This window comes from Carassius auratus, chromosome 23 (assembly GCF_003368295.1).
Source record: "Carassius auratus strain Wakin chromosome 23, ASM336829v1, whole genome shotgun sequence".
NCBI classification, from domain to species: domain Eukaryota; kingdom Metazoa; phylum Chordata; class Actinopteri; order Cypriniformes; family Cyprinidae; genus Carassius; species Carassius auratus.
The window spans coordinates 2,522,491-2,537,077 of record NC_039265.1 but is presented as its reverse complement, the minus strand read 5'-3'; the positions used below and the strand labels follow the sequence as shown (position 1 = coordinate 2,537,077).

General features: G+C 39.9%; 1 protein-coding gene across 4 annotated transcripts; it reads right to left on the bottom strand.

Annotated features, from left to right (window-relative positions):
- Positions 1-8,850: 8,850 nt before the first annotated feature.
- LOC113040978 (spermatogenesis-associated protein 2-like) lies at positions 8,851-13,933 on the bottom strand. 4 transcript variants are annotated; one of them, XM_026199213.1, is made up of 3 exons: positions 13,841-13,933; positions 11,878-12,633; positions 8,851-11,348 (listed from the first exon to the last, which is right to left on the bottom strand). In XM_026199213.1, exons 2-3 carry the CDS (start codon positions 12,226-12,228, stop codon positions 10,041-10,043), a joined length of 1,659 nt encoding a protein of 552 aa, XP_026054998.1. In that variant the 5' UTR covers positions 12,229-12,633; positions 13,841-13,933; the 3' UTR covers positions 8,851-10,040. The 4 variants fall into 4 exon arrangements, with proteins under 4 accessions (XP_026054998.1, XP_026054997.1, XP_026054999.1 ...); XM_026199212.1 differs by having other exon boundaries at positions 13,735-13,904; XM_026199214.1 differs by having other exon boundaries at positions 11,878-12,630; positions 13,735-13,904.
- Between the last annotated feature and the right edge of the window lie 654 nt (positions 13,934-14,587).

Below are 14,587 nucleotides of genomic sequence, written 5' to 3'. Positions count from 1 at the left end.
TCGGCCTCAACCACAAGGATGTGGTGGTCTTCTGCTCCACCCTGGGGGGCGCCACGTGTTGTCCTTCATGGACTTAAGTTTTGTGTTTTTCGTGTTCTGTTGTGTTTCCTGTCGGTTCCCCTCTGTTAGCCTGGCCATCCATCCCTCCCTCTGATCCTCCTCCAGTCCACCTCCCTCCTGGTCTCCCTGTTTTGTGTTTACACTTCTGGTGTCTGTTTCCCATGTTTCTTTTCCCATGTTTCTCTACGGAGAGTAGGGGGGGGGGGGGTCTGTCTTAGTATGTGTGAAGGAGTCCTTGTTTAGTTCATGTCAGTCAGTTCGTGCCCTTGCCTTGTGTTCATGTTTTGTTTATGTTTGGATTGATGTTTTGGTTTCGACTCATGCCTGGACTGTTTATTCTCCTTGGATTACCCCTTAATAAAAACATACTCGCAATTGGTTCTTTCTCCGTGAATCCTTGTATCCCAGTCGTGACAGATAATGGCTTCAAAAACAAATAACGGACTAATAACGGAATAATAAGGAATAATTCTGCCTGATTAATCGACTGAAGCTGGCACAGTCTGGTGTTTGTTAGATAACAGTTGAGCGAGGGGATCAGCGCAATATTATACACAGACCTCTAAAGTCATGAGTGTGAAGTGAATGAATGTAAACTTTATAAATGAAGAGTGCAAATCAAACACAGACCACTACTGCCTCTCCATGCCTCTCAGAAATCAGAGCTTTGCAAGAGTAATTTAATCCGCTCTTGTGAGGCCTATAAGGAAGTGACTAAAACTGTAATTTATAGACTGGCTGCTTGAGGCTTGCTGCAAAAGGGTGTCAATCCCATTGACTCCCCATGGTAAAATGCCCCACTTTACAGCAGAAAAAACATGTTTACAGCCTGGTCCAAAAAAATTATTTTGGTCTAAATAGCTAATTTTGCCCTTCATGACAACTGTGAGGGGGGTGAATTTTTTTATAACTTATCCGATTAAATTATATTAAGACTTAAGTTCTGCATAATTAAGGGCGTGGTCACTTGAGTGACAGATGGATTGCCGCTGATGAAATTTCTGTTGCGCAAGGTGGGCGTGGCTTCAGCAAGTAGCTCCCACCCTTTTTGCCCATTTTTGATTGTCCGGGAGAGTCTCGCGGTGACGCACTGCCAAGATGGCGACGCCCCGCTCTGCACACTTTAGGCTTCAAAAACAGACTTCAGTCACGGACACTACTTCCACTTTTTTATAGTCTATGGTTTTCAGCCAAAGCAGCATGCAAATGTGGTTTTGTTTGAAGAAGAATTATTATAATAATAATTATTATTATTATTTATTTCATTTTTTTTGCTAGACTCGGTCGAGACCAACGAGAACATTTGGTGAGTCCAGTGGCCAAGTCCGAGACAAGTCAGAGTGCAAACGCAACGTGCCAAATTAAAGACATATATGAGATATCTAAGCAGTGTCATGAGCTGGTGATGGACAAGCACTGCACGTTTGACTCACATTGACCTGTTATAAACAACGTGACTGCTTTCTGTCTGATTGACCACGCATTTTGCAGTTATCCCTACATGACTGAAATTCTACTCAATCACAACAAGTAAAAGTAGCCCACTACTTTCAAATCCTACTCAGAGTAGGCTACTAGTGTAGACATTTGAAGCAGTTGATAGTGATAGTATTGTTGATAGTGTTGATAGTGATTACACAGAGAAAAGGTCCACAATTCACAAATTAAGACCCACACCATCCAAAAACCCAGCTACGTCTCTGATTTAACTCTCACTCCATGTAATGTAGTGTAGAGAACAAAACACATTCAATGAAAACCAAAGCATTTTAAATTATGAATAATGTCCATGGCCCGCCTCCTGAAACCTCATGCCACCCCTTTTGCCACCCCAGGAAAAAATCTCTAGATCCGCCACTGAGTGTTAATGAATAATCACCTGTTAGTTCTCTTTATTTGTTATGCAGTAAGTAAGAAACGGTATTCTAAATTGTTACCCTTTTTTAAATTTTAGATGTGTTTTGTGTGTTCTGTCGCAACATTCACGCCGAAAATCAGTGCTGCCACTCAGTGGGCAGAGCTGCACTCAGTCCAGCTGACGGTGACATCACATGTGTATATGAAGGTTTCAGGAAGGTGATTCAGAGGTGTAGCAATGGGGCAAGCAAGGCAGGCATTTCAAGGGGGCCCCCAATGGCTGACCATAACACGCAGCCACATCTCTCCATCCCCCCTATGGGGCCCCCTCTCTCGTTACACTGGTTATGCTCAGCTGCCTTTTTCTTACAGGTGCAGCGGGTCCTCCTGGTAATGTAGATTAGAAAATGCATGATCTGGAGTAGAGAAGAGTTTTTAATCCATTCCATAAATCCGCACACACAAAATAACACACACGTTAAACATAAAGAAGAGGACAAATCTGCCCGGACAGCCTAATTAATAGAAAAAATAGAAATATATTTTTCTCCTTTCGATGTTGTGCTTGAATTCGTTAGGTTAAACAAAATATATTATTTGTCTTGTGAAGAGAAATGCACAGACTGCAAATACACTACTAAACAAAACATTCTTTTCATAAGCTTCACCACGACTCGTCCACTTGCTGATATACATCACATAATTCAATAAATACCTATTAGAATACACACTTAATTCAAATTAGGCTAAATAATAAAATAAATAAGAATTTACTGACCAATATCAGATTGAAAATGCTAACAAAGATGGATCCTTAATTTCTTTACAATTGAAAGGTACAACATTAATTCCATGAAAGAAGACAGTTCTATAGTCTTGAATGCACAGGTTTGAGCGTGCACATCTGAGTGAGAGAGAGATCTTGCTTTGTGCATTATGTTGTATAATTATAACTCTAAGTAACAAAGATACTCCCAACTCCCTAAAATCTAAGCTGTTGAAAAGGAACATCTAGTACTGTTAATGAATATTTTCTATTGTATGTGAATAGTTTGCCCAATGGATGCAAAAATGTTGACACGAATATACGTTGATACGTATGCTGATGATACGGTGATTTTTACACATGCCAAAAGTGCTGAGGATGCAGCCCATCAGCTTTCATTCGCTTTAGATGATTTGCAAAAAAGGCTGAATGATTCATGCTTGTGTCTTAATGTTAAAAAGACTATATCAATGTTTTTTAGTAAACCTAAAACAACTGTGGCCACAGTAAAAGTTTGCTTGGGTGGACAAGAATTAACTAATGTTGAGGAATTTAGGTATCTGGGAGTTCTGATAAACTCGAAATTATCTTTTAAAAAACATATCAAAAAAGTTGTGAATACTGTAAATTTTAATTTACGGAACTTTAAACAAATTCGTACCTCATTATCGGATACAGCGGCGATTACGTTCTTGCACTCTATGATACTGGCTCATATTGAGTACTGTATCAAGTTAGTTGGTTTTATACGAGTTATGCTGCTATCGGGCCAATTGAGGTATGCTACGAAAGAGCATTTAAAATATTAGATAAGAAACCTTCATCATATCATCATTGTAATATTTTAGATAAATATAAGTTTTTAAATTTTGCGAATTTCAAATTATTAAAATCAGCCTGTTTAATCTATAAAGTTATACATGGTCTGGCGCCTCAGTGATTTTATTAAACAAAAGTCTATCAGTGCTGTCGGGTCTCGAGTGACTAGAGCCAATATGAGAGGTGACTGTGTCTTGGCGTTTAGGCGGACATCCTTTTCACAGAACGCTCTATCATATCAGGGGGTGAGCTTTTGGAATAGTATCCCTCAGTCAGTGAGGGAAAGCACAAGTTTGCCTATTTTTAGGAATCGTTTAAAAGTATGGTTGAGGAACACACAAATATGTGAGCATGTTTAGTAATCATTAATATATATACTAGATGTAAAATAGAGTTAGTGTTTTGTAAAAATAAAGGGGATAGAACTATCAGTGTGATATGGGTTGTGTAATAGTGTATGGGTTGAGTTAGTGTAGCATGGATATAGTGTATTATGGACATGTATGTTGTGATCACTGTTATTGTACTTGCTTCTCTGTATATAGCCTGTGCATAGTGTGTCTGTATGTAGTTATGTGTATTTATGTGTAACATCTACCTGTTTGGGGGTCTGCAGATGGAAATTAGCCTTTGGCTATAATCTGGCATATTTACATTTGTGAAAAATGTTAATTAATATGTATTGTCCCTTATTTCTACAAATAATAAAAAAATAATAATAATAAAAAAGAATGTAAAAATTATTACTCAGTTAGTAGTTAAAAGATGTCCAATATTTAAAAAAATAATAAATAAATAAATAAACACCAGTAAAGACATATCTGTCTGCCACATATGTTAGTACCCCAGACAGCAACATAGTGTTGGCCCAGATCCGGCCCACATCTGGCCCGCGTGAAATCCATGCGGGCCAGAGGTGGGCTGGATCTGGGCCGAAACTGCTTGCTGTCAGGGACAACATACATATTCATGGAGAACACAAATATTCCATCTTGAATATGTATTAAACTAAATAAAAGGAAACATAAATGAGTCGTAAATATTTGAATATGAATAACTGATGAGGATTAATACAAGCATAAACACACACATAAAAGAGTCAAAAAACACAGATTATTTGGAAACATCAGTCATATTTTTCTTTATACTGTACATATTTTTAAATTTGCTGTATTGCATATTTCAATTATTTCATATCTTTTTATATTCGCTATAAAATGGGCAGGTTAGGGGTCTAAAAATCTAAATCGATAATTGATAAAATGATAAAAATGCACCAGTAGCGTAGACAGAAAAGAGACTCTGGGTGTGCATATGAAAATCTGGTTGTGCCACATTTATTGTCAGACTACTGAGCAAAATTATGGGATAATATTTTTTTCGCACTGCTTCCGTCCAACCATACTCCTAGTGGTAATTTGCAGGTCGTGTCAAAATGAAGTTAATTGTTAAATGTAATAATTTTCTTCCAAATACAATAATTATGAACTTCTGGCACGATACTTGGACATTTCCAATCTGGCAACACTGTCTGTTGATGTTGGGCCCGGGGAGGGAGAAACTTCCTCATCAGTTGTAACGTTAAGGCCTTGTGTCCGGCTGTCCATCAAGACAAGGTTTTTTGCTAAAAAATTTTTTAGAAAGGAGCTCTGCGACATATTGCTACCTAGCAATGTGCAATCAAAAATGATCTGTTTATATCATAGACTGCTGGGGTCACAGTCAGCTGCTGTTTGCTGATTGATTGGCAGTCCAAATGTCTGCAGATATATTTTAACAAAAATAATTTAAAATGTAAATTACATTTTAACATTTTTTAGCATCATTGCACCATATGTTGGATTCGTATGTCTGTGCCCCTGAGAGTAGGATTTAGAATGTTCAGTGACGTCACAGAACTGTCAGCTTCAAACAGCTTTCGGGCGTTGGCTGCACTGAGCCAGAGACGGACGCGCTCAGCGCTTGTCATATATCACAACTAATATGCAGCGTTTTAAACCACATAATGTTTATTTTAGGTTTCATACATTTAAATATACATAATCACTAGTAAAACAATACATTGGCAGTTTGTAAAATACACACTAATGTCTATGGAAGCAGCAAAAACGATCTAATCAAATGCAATTTGCAGACGTATTTTATTCATATATCAGACACACATAGCAGAACAATAAAGTTTACTCTATTCTTCGTCCAGTTCAACAACCACTTACTTTCATGTAACGTTATTTCGGGAGAAACTGGGAAATTCAAGTGCTGTAAACCCGGCTGACAGGACTCTGAACTGCAGCGCTCATCTCGTTATAGATCAAGATAATTTATAAAGGTTTTTAAACGAAGAATCGGAATATCAGATAGTTGACATGGTATGCAAGTTTGTATATATATTTTAATAAAAAATGAAAAACTTAATAAAACGAATACCGGTACATCTGTTAGTGGCTGCGGTGTGTCACGTGACAATCATGACGCGTCGCCATGGAAACAAGGGGTCAGTTAAAATATTTGTAATTTACGCGTGAAAGGGTTGATTTAAAAATATATATATATTCTAAGTAAACAACATTAGCCCAAGTTTAGTAAACCTTTTTTATTGAGACTATAAAAAATAATTCTGCATCTATTTTTAGGTGTGCCAGCTGCCACTGTGGGTGACACAGGCACACCCTGGCACACCCGTGGCTACACCACTGAAATGCACTGATACAAATATCTTACTGATATAAAAGATTTGTAAATATTAAAAGTTTTTAAGCTGTAAAAATTTTACCATTTTATGTTTTAAACATTGTAACACTTCCGAATTGTATGTTTCAGGATAAATCAAAACGTACAAAAAATGTTTGTTTTGTGCTTATAAACGTTACATACTATTACATATATAAACAATGAGAACAGACTGCTCTTACGACATTTACAAGACAATTATGAAAACAATTGTTATACACATACACTTAAGCACACAGTTAGAAACTCACACACACACACACAAGCAGACACGAAATTGTTGAAGTGATTTAATAATTATTTAAATGTATGCTAAAATATGTTGCTTTTGAGTATGTCTTTTTTAGTTATTATTTTAAATGTTGAACTGTATATATATATATATATATATATATATATATATATATATATATATATATACATATATATATATATATATATATATATATATATATATATATATATTGCTGATGTTTAGAGCTAACCTGTCAACTCTTGTTTAGTTTATTTTTTCATATCAGAGGAGACTGAGTGTGAATGTTATAATTATATGCACAACAATCTGTCCACTAAACTATGATAGTCGTGTACTAATTTTACATTTAAAATAATAAGAACACTGCTTCTCATACAAAGTTTATACAAAAATATATTTTAGATATTAATCTAAGAGCATTACATCTATTTTATAATCAATTCTCCTTATTGACTCAATATCACATGGATATCTGATAAATCAATCTTGAACTTTTGTTTGTTCATCACTGTAGAACAGACAGCAGAAATGTCACCTCTGAAGTGTAGTGCTTGATGTGTGTACATACGGTCTGTAAAATACTGGAAAACATCCTTTCCCGGAGTGTGTTTAAAGTGTGATTATGCTTAACCAGCAGAGATGTTTCACTCCTAAACTGCTGTTTAACTCTCTCTCTCTTGCAGTTGTGTTGATTCAGGTGTTAGCTCATGTTTTATCCAATACTCAAACACCAAAGGCAGTGCTTTTTTTTTGTAGAACTTTATTTTTGCAATTATTTTATAAAATCATCGCTTTTAATTAATTTATATAATTATAGGATTATACTTTTGCTGACAAACATTTTGGCTAAGTCCTTACCCCGTTCACCCCACAACGTCTCCGCTGAAGATTCAACTGTTCTGCCGGACAGAGATCTGTCCTCTGCTTCATGGACTGAGGAAACGAGGAGCAGAGGACTGTGTGTTTGTGTGTGTGTGTGTGTGTGTGTGTGGAGGGTCAACTCAACCAGCACTTCATCACCACACAAACCCATTAAACAGGGTATGATGAGAACTGATGAGAAACACGGGTTATCCATCACTCGGGGTTAAAACGCTTTCAGATGGCTCAGTGAGCATGCAGAGATGAGCGCAGGAGACTCTCCCGTCTTCACAGCCTGGGGGGGTTTGGCACATTACAGTTTCGACTGGTTTACCATGCTCTCACTGGAGTGTAAAATCCAATCCAATTATTCCTGGCTGCTGGTTAGTACTGGAAACATTTGCAGAATTTAAGGACGCAGCAGTGTTTTATTTCAAGAGAGACAAAGGGAAGGAGAAATACTGCATCCATTAACACTCGTCTCACTAAATCAAAAACACACACTGACGTAACTTCGTAAGAACAGGCCATCTTTATGTCTTGTGCTAGTTTCTGTTTCCCTGACAGATATTTTGGCCCTCGCTTTATGCTGCATACAGACATCGAGTCCTGCATCGAGTGCTGCCTTCAGCTGACCGGAGAGGTTTACAGCAGCAGGAGAGCAGGCTGAAAGATCTCTGACTCAAGGATACGTAAAAGAATGACATACTGCCTTTGTTCTGTTGGAACAGACCAAAAAAAACAACAAAAAAAAAAAAAAAAAAAAAACAATATATATATATAATTAGTGTTGTATTCAGGGAAGAATAAAAATCAGGCCAATTAGGGTGAATGTCACAAAAACATGTCCAAGTCATATTTTACCCCATAAGAAAAAAATATTTTGCATAAAGAAAGTTCATTTTTTCCAGGTTCTAATTCTCGTAACACTTATGTGAATAGAACATTTATAAAGTACTACTGTAAGAATATATTGTAGTAGTATTCGATGCACTGAATTTAGTTTATCCTCATTTTAATTGTATATTACATAAAAACCTTCTGGATCATAAAGTATTCAACTGAATCTCTGTATATCACTGCATTAATGCGGATCTGTAAACATCACATCTTCTCCGGATTGTGGGGAGAAACATGAGCCAGAACCTGCATGAGCCTCGGCCAAATCTTTTAGAATTTGCTTAGTATTTTTATTAAGTTAATAAAAAATAAAAAATAAAATAAAAATTGGAGCATTTTTGTTCGTTAAATATAAGTTTTTGTTCTTTTTAAAGTAAGGACCAGCGGCAGACAGTGAGCCTACGTTTGATCAATCTAGCCTTCTCAAATCATCACGACTTGCCTAAAATAAAATCTGTAGATATAAAACAGTTCAAGCATATAACAATGTTTAAACGTTAGACCCAGATAAATGTGCGCTATATCCAATAGTTTGTGCGGAGACGCTTCAGGACATGGAAACAACAGCGTGATCACTTATAATTTTTTCAGTGGATACACGTCATTTTTGCTCATAAAGGTAAGTGTAATACATCACTCATAACTGCAAAGGGGCTACTTTTATTTGTGTGCACTCACAATATCAACAATATCGGCTTTTAAAAAATAAAGAAAACAAACACGATGCACTTTGTTTTCATCACTAATTAATGGATGTCTAAAATATAACAGTAAGGAGCCTAAAACAAGGCCGAGGCCCAGCCTGCGTCTGACCTTTGACATGAAAATTGACCTGAAGGGCGTAAAGAGGCCAGGGCCCGTCGAGTCTGGCCTGAAATGCAGGGCTCTAATACGACCCACGAAATCCTTTGTGACATTCACCCAGCAGTAACACTTTAGTTTATCACTGTATGCAAACACACCACCATAAATGCATTGTACAATGAACTTAAAAAAGAATTGTAATAATTGTTTCTCATGACAATCAGTGTAGCAAAATATTAAATTATTCTCCATTTCAATGACTTAACAGGTTAAAACAATGTAAAGGAAAACTGGACAGAGGAAAAAAATATATAAATATACTGACATAATCAACAGTTATGTGCATGACGTTTGCTTGCAAAGCATGTTAGAGGCCAGGAGCGCCCCCTCCTGGTTTCACTTTCAACAGCAGCATTTTGAACAGCGTAGGCTGACTTCTTAGGGGTCAATAAACCCACAAGGCATTTGTTGTCAGAAGACTCAATATAGTGACTTAACAGCAACTAGAAGTCTGATACAAATTCACAACCGAAGCCCCATTCAACTGGGAAAACCACCCCACCATGAGAGCGATAGTCTACATAGATCTATAGATTCACAATTCAAAATATATACTATTTACTTCCAGTGTAATTTATTTTCTTCTTTTGTTCAAGTTTGAGAAGTCCCCACTCACTCGATTCAGTTCCAGGGTGAAGTCTCTGCTAAACATTCACAGTTCCTATGGGCTGCATGGTTATTTCTCAAGCTAACAAGTTCTGATACTGAATGGAAATCTGCGCTCAAAACAGCTTTTTTTTGTTTTCCTTGATAAAGTAGAGCTACTGAGGGACAGGAAATGCACTGCAAGATCACATGACCAAAACCAAACAACTGCCAACTGAGAATGGAAGCAGGAAGTGTTTAAAAAAAAAAAAAAAGTAATTAAAAGATGGTAAAAGCAAAGATAAAACAGCGACAGTGGTGTAGTGCGCATGTGTTCCTGGTCTATCGGTACACGAGGTGGGATATGGTGCTGGACTTGAAATTGAGCTGATGATTGGGCACAAAGTTATGGTGAGGGTTTTTGCGGGTGCACACGTCACTGCCGTAGAGGCTCATGCACATGTCACATGACACCTTGGAGCAGTTGACACAGGTGTGAGAGGCGCCTGGCTTGTTGCAGAAGCCACAGCGTGAGCCGCCCAAACTCATGCGCTCGCCCCCGCTGCTGATGGAGCCCACCACCGGACTGCTGCCCGAACCCACCGCCTTACCGGGAAACAGCTTGGTGCTCATCACAGCTTTGTCCAGCAACAGCGAGTGGGACTGAGCGTGGGGAAGAGGGTGAGGGTGAGTGTGCGAGTGGGCGTTGGAGTAGACCGACAGCTTCTCCTTGATGGGCATGTAGCCGTCCAAAGGGCGGGAAGTTTTCGTGTAATCCTGGAAGCCACAACAAGGCGCCGGGTCCACGGCGTGGCAGGACGAACACAAGATCATGTCGCACCTCTGGCAAGAGGAGAGCGAAGGACAGCCCATGCCACAGCCCTGGCACTTCATCACATGCCCCTTCAGGACCCAACTGTCCCGGGACTCTCGAGGCTCCCGGCTCTGTGGCCTTGAGGGCGCCTGGTGGCCGCCCAGACCCCGCTCAGTGTACAAGTCCACCTCATCCAGGGAGGACAAGTGGTAGGAGTATGGCTCAGACGGGGGCGACTGAATCGGGAAGAAGTCAGCCACTGGGCTGTAAGAGGGCGGCGCGGCCACAGGGTACAGCGAAGGGCTCGGGCGGAGGATTTCATCCTTCAGGTCTTCTTCTGTGTCGACGAACAGTGGCTCTTTGCGCAGGCTGAGCGAGGCCTTCAGCACTGGCTTGCTGGCTTGGTGCCAGTGTCCTGCGCTGTCTGTTACATCCACCGACTTGGACGGCCGACCGCTTCGCCTTAGATGAGCACGGTCCATGTCCAGCGGCCGCACCGACAGGCGGGACAAGTCTCCTGTAAGGCTCTCCCGTCGGCGGAGGGCATCAGCGCACCCTGCCGCATCTTCTCTGGTGTTCCTCCTCACCTCCACAGCCTCCAGCTCCGAGGCAAAGCCCCGAGACATGGACACCACCTCGCCGAGCAGACGGCACTCAGCCTGGGCCAGGAGCAGCTCGAAGGCCAGCTGCCGGAGGTGCGAGGGTCCACCTGGATGGTCCCGAACATGGTACTGCAGCTCCTGGTCTCTTGAGTAGCCCATGGAGCGCAGCAGCGAACGCAGGTCTGCGTCACATATCACCGACTGCAACTGGTACACGTACGGCCCTGTGAAGGTCTGCAAGAGTGAGAGAACAGTCATTACACTGTGTATTTTTTTTAAATATATATTCACAAACTAGGCTGAATATTAATCCCCAGAATGCAGTGAAGCTCGCTGAGACTACAAACTTCTCACTGAAACGTAGGGCTGGACGATATGACCTAAAACCTCAATCAAAACCTCAAATTAATTGAACACTTTACCTCGATTAATATTTATTTATTTCCTTCCTTTCTTTCTTGTCCTCATAGTTCAAGGTTAAATTAAAGGTTTGTAACATAAATATACTCAACTATTAAAGGTGAGATCTTTTTTTTCTATTGACAAGAGTGCATTTTTTTTTTTTTATCTTTTTTCAACTTTAAAATAACTGACGGAAACAAACTAGTTGGGGTTATTTGTTGAATATTTCGAACATTTAAAATCAGAGCTTGCTTGAAAAGCAATATATGAAATAGATAGTCTTATGAAAAAAAAATTGCAAGCAATAACAATGCTTGCATGGAGAAAAAATAACAACGAATCCTTCAGTCTGTTGACTAACCTTTATGCAGCGGAACTCTTTCTTCCAGGGAAAGAGCAGTAAGTTGGAACAGATGGTTTCCAGCGTCGCAAAGGCCGTCTCCAATGTCCGCAAGTTTGCGCTCCTCTGAGTCCTCAGGGAGTTCTCCGCAGTTTCGTAGAAGCGAACCATGCGGAAGCGCTGCCCTGGATCCAGCTGGTAAGAGCCCAACAGTGCTGTTGCAGTAGATATCAGTGCCTCCTCAGTCTTGGCTCCTTGTCGATCTCCTTCAGCGGCCGCCTCCTCAAGCCGATTCTCCAAAGATGCCACATACCTGCGGAATAGATCTTCTCGCAACTTGGCATCCATCGGTGGCAGTGGGCTGCGTAGCATGCAACCTCTTATCCTACAATCCAGGAGTTTCTTTAAGTGGGACGCCTTGCCATCCTCTCTCCCACTGGACACCGGAAGACCTCGGACAGCGGTGCAGTGTGACGGGGGACAATCAGCAAGCCGCGATCATCCTCCAAAAGAGCGATATGGAATAATGAAAGTGAAGATGTGCTTGGTTTAATTCGAGCATACGCCTTGCCCAGGGCTCTTTCATGCTGTAATGGGCATCTCTGGGTTCCTCATTAGCCAAAACACCTCAACATGAAGGTGGTTGATTTGGGTGCTGGATGGAGAGTCCCCACCTTATTAAGCCCTTGCTGCAGGCTTTCCCCCGCAGTAGGTTGAAGGTCAGGATTTGCAGAGAGGAGCACGCATTAAAAACACCATGTCCAATGCTGCCAGCTGCTGCAACGACAGAAGAACAAAATCTGTTTGAAAAACCCCACTCAGGCTGCAGACTAATACATTAAGCTTGACTCACTCTCTGTGCCTGCAATCATAAAGCTAGTTCATAATGCAGGCACGCATCACAGAAAGAACAAAGCACACCATGAGACTGAAAAATACTCATCATACCCAAAATCATAGTGGGGTCTAAATTAAATCTGTTTTACATTTTATGAGCTTTATGAGAACTATTATTATTATTATTATTATTTATTTTTTATGGATGTGCGTAATTCCGTGGAATGGATTATTTATTGTAAGTATTATTATTATGGGTTAAAAGGAAGAGGGAACACATTTCTGTGAATGACAGGAATTCAGAACTGTTCACAAAACTCTGCAGGCACAGATTTCCATATTGGACCTGCCATTAATGTACATATACTATGGGAGTAAAGGGTCTCTACTTCTAGCAGTGAATATGAACTGTCTGCAATGAGGTCCCATGAAGCACTGTTCTTCTAGATGGTTACACTTGAACACTATTCCCAGGGTTTATCTTCAGTGATGTCATTCCAAGCTGCTTAATTCATACTAACACTAAACATCAGTCATTGTTCATGTACTTTATCAGGAAGGCCTGTCAATACACCATCAGAATTCTCCCAAAATACCACCATTCATCAAGACAGCATCATATCATAATCATAACACCACAGTAAACATGGTACAGCTAAAGCCCCTACATAAATAAGTCAGGGTTCGCAGAGATCATAGTAAAGCGTTAATAAATAACTATGTTCTATCTGCATTTCATTGCTATAGACATAAACAGTGACGTGTGTTAGCCACACAGCTAATCTGACAGTCTCCTTTACTCTGAGTAAATAACACTGTCAGCGCGCAAGTCAGTCCGATCTGATCTCTCAGCGTGTCGTTATTAAAGGGATGGACATTAATGAAGTTGTTACTCCACTCTAACACGTTTCAACCTCATCTTTGACAGATATGAGATGCAGCTAGCACAGCACTGCTAACATTAGCGCAGTTGCAGGGCCCTGTAAATCCACACACCACACAATTTAACCATACACCATCCTGCAATTACTTCTTATTTACCTCAGTAATAACAAGACGTGTCAGTACACATGCCCGTTGGGTGTCATGCAGTGCTGGGGAGTAGCATTACCGAGCCGCCCTCTCCCCATCATCCAGCGCCTCTTACCTTCATGTTCCGCTGGAAATCCCCATCGCTGCACTGCGCATGCGCCAGGCTGCCTCCCCTGCGCGCTCCCGAGGCTGCAGGCTGCGGGACCCAGTACTGATTCGTTCGATTCATTCAGCGAATCGGTTCGCATAAATCATTCGATTCATTTGATTCAGCGCTCTTCTTTTCTGAACTTTAAATAAATGTTTGCTTAAACAACGCGTTGTTTACACTTACCTTAACTCATCAGGTTTGTTTATGTATTAGTAATCAGTCAGTGACAATGTGTTCCAATTTGCTGCTGTCCTTCCAGTTTAGACCCTAATGTTTTTATTTTCTGTCCTGTCGTTTACGTTTATGTGTGACCCTGAACCACAAAACCAGTCACATGGCTCTCTCTCTCTCTCTAAATTCAGATTTATGCATCATCTGAAAGCTGAATAAATAAGCTTACCATTGATGTGGTTTGTTAGGAGGACAATATTTGGCCGAGATACAACTAGGCTACTTGAAAATCTGAAATCGGAGGATGGGGAAAAAAATCTAAATATTGAGAAAAACGCCTTTAAAGTAGTCCAAATTAGGCACTAATAAAAATTACGTTTTATTATATATTTACTGTAGAACATTTACATAAAATCTTCATTGAACATGATCTTTACTTGATATCCTAATAATTTATGGCATAAACGTACAATCTATAATTTTGACACATGCATTGTGGTCTATTGCTACATATATACTTGTCTGACTTAAGCTAGTTTT

Coding starts and splice junctions, on each gene's coding strand:
- LOC113040978 (XM_026199213.1), bottom strand. CDS start 12,228: ATGCTACGCAGCCCACTGCCACCGATGGATGCCAAGTTGCGAGAAGAT. Junction 11,349..11,877: donor AAGAGTTCCGCTGCATAAAG/GTTAGTCAACAG, acceptor TCACTCTTGCAG/ACCTTCACAGGGCCGTACGT.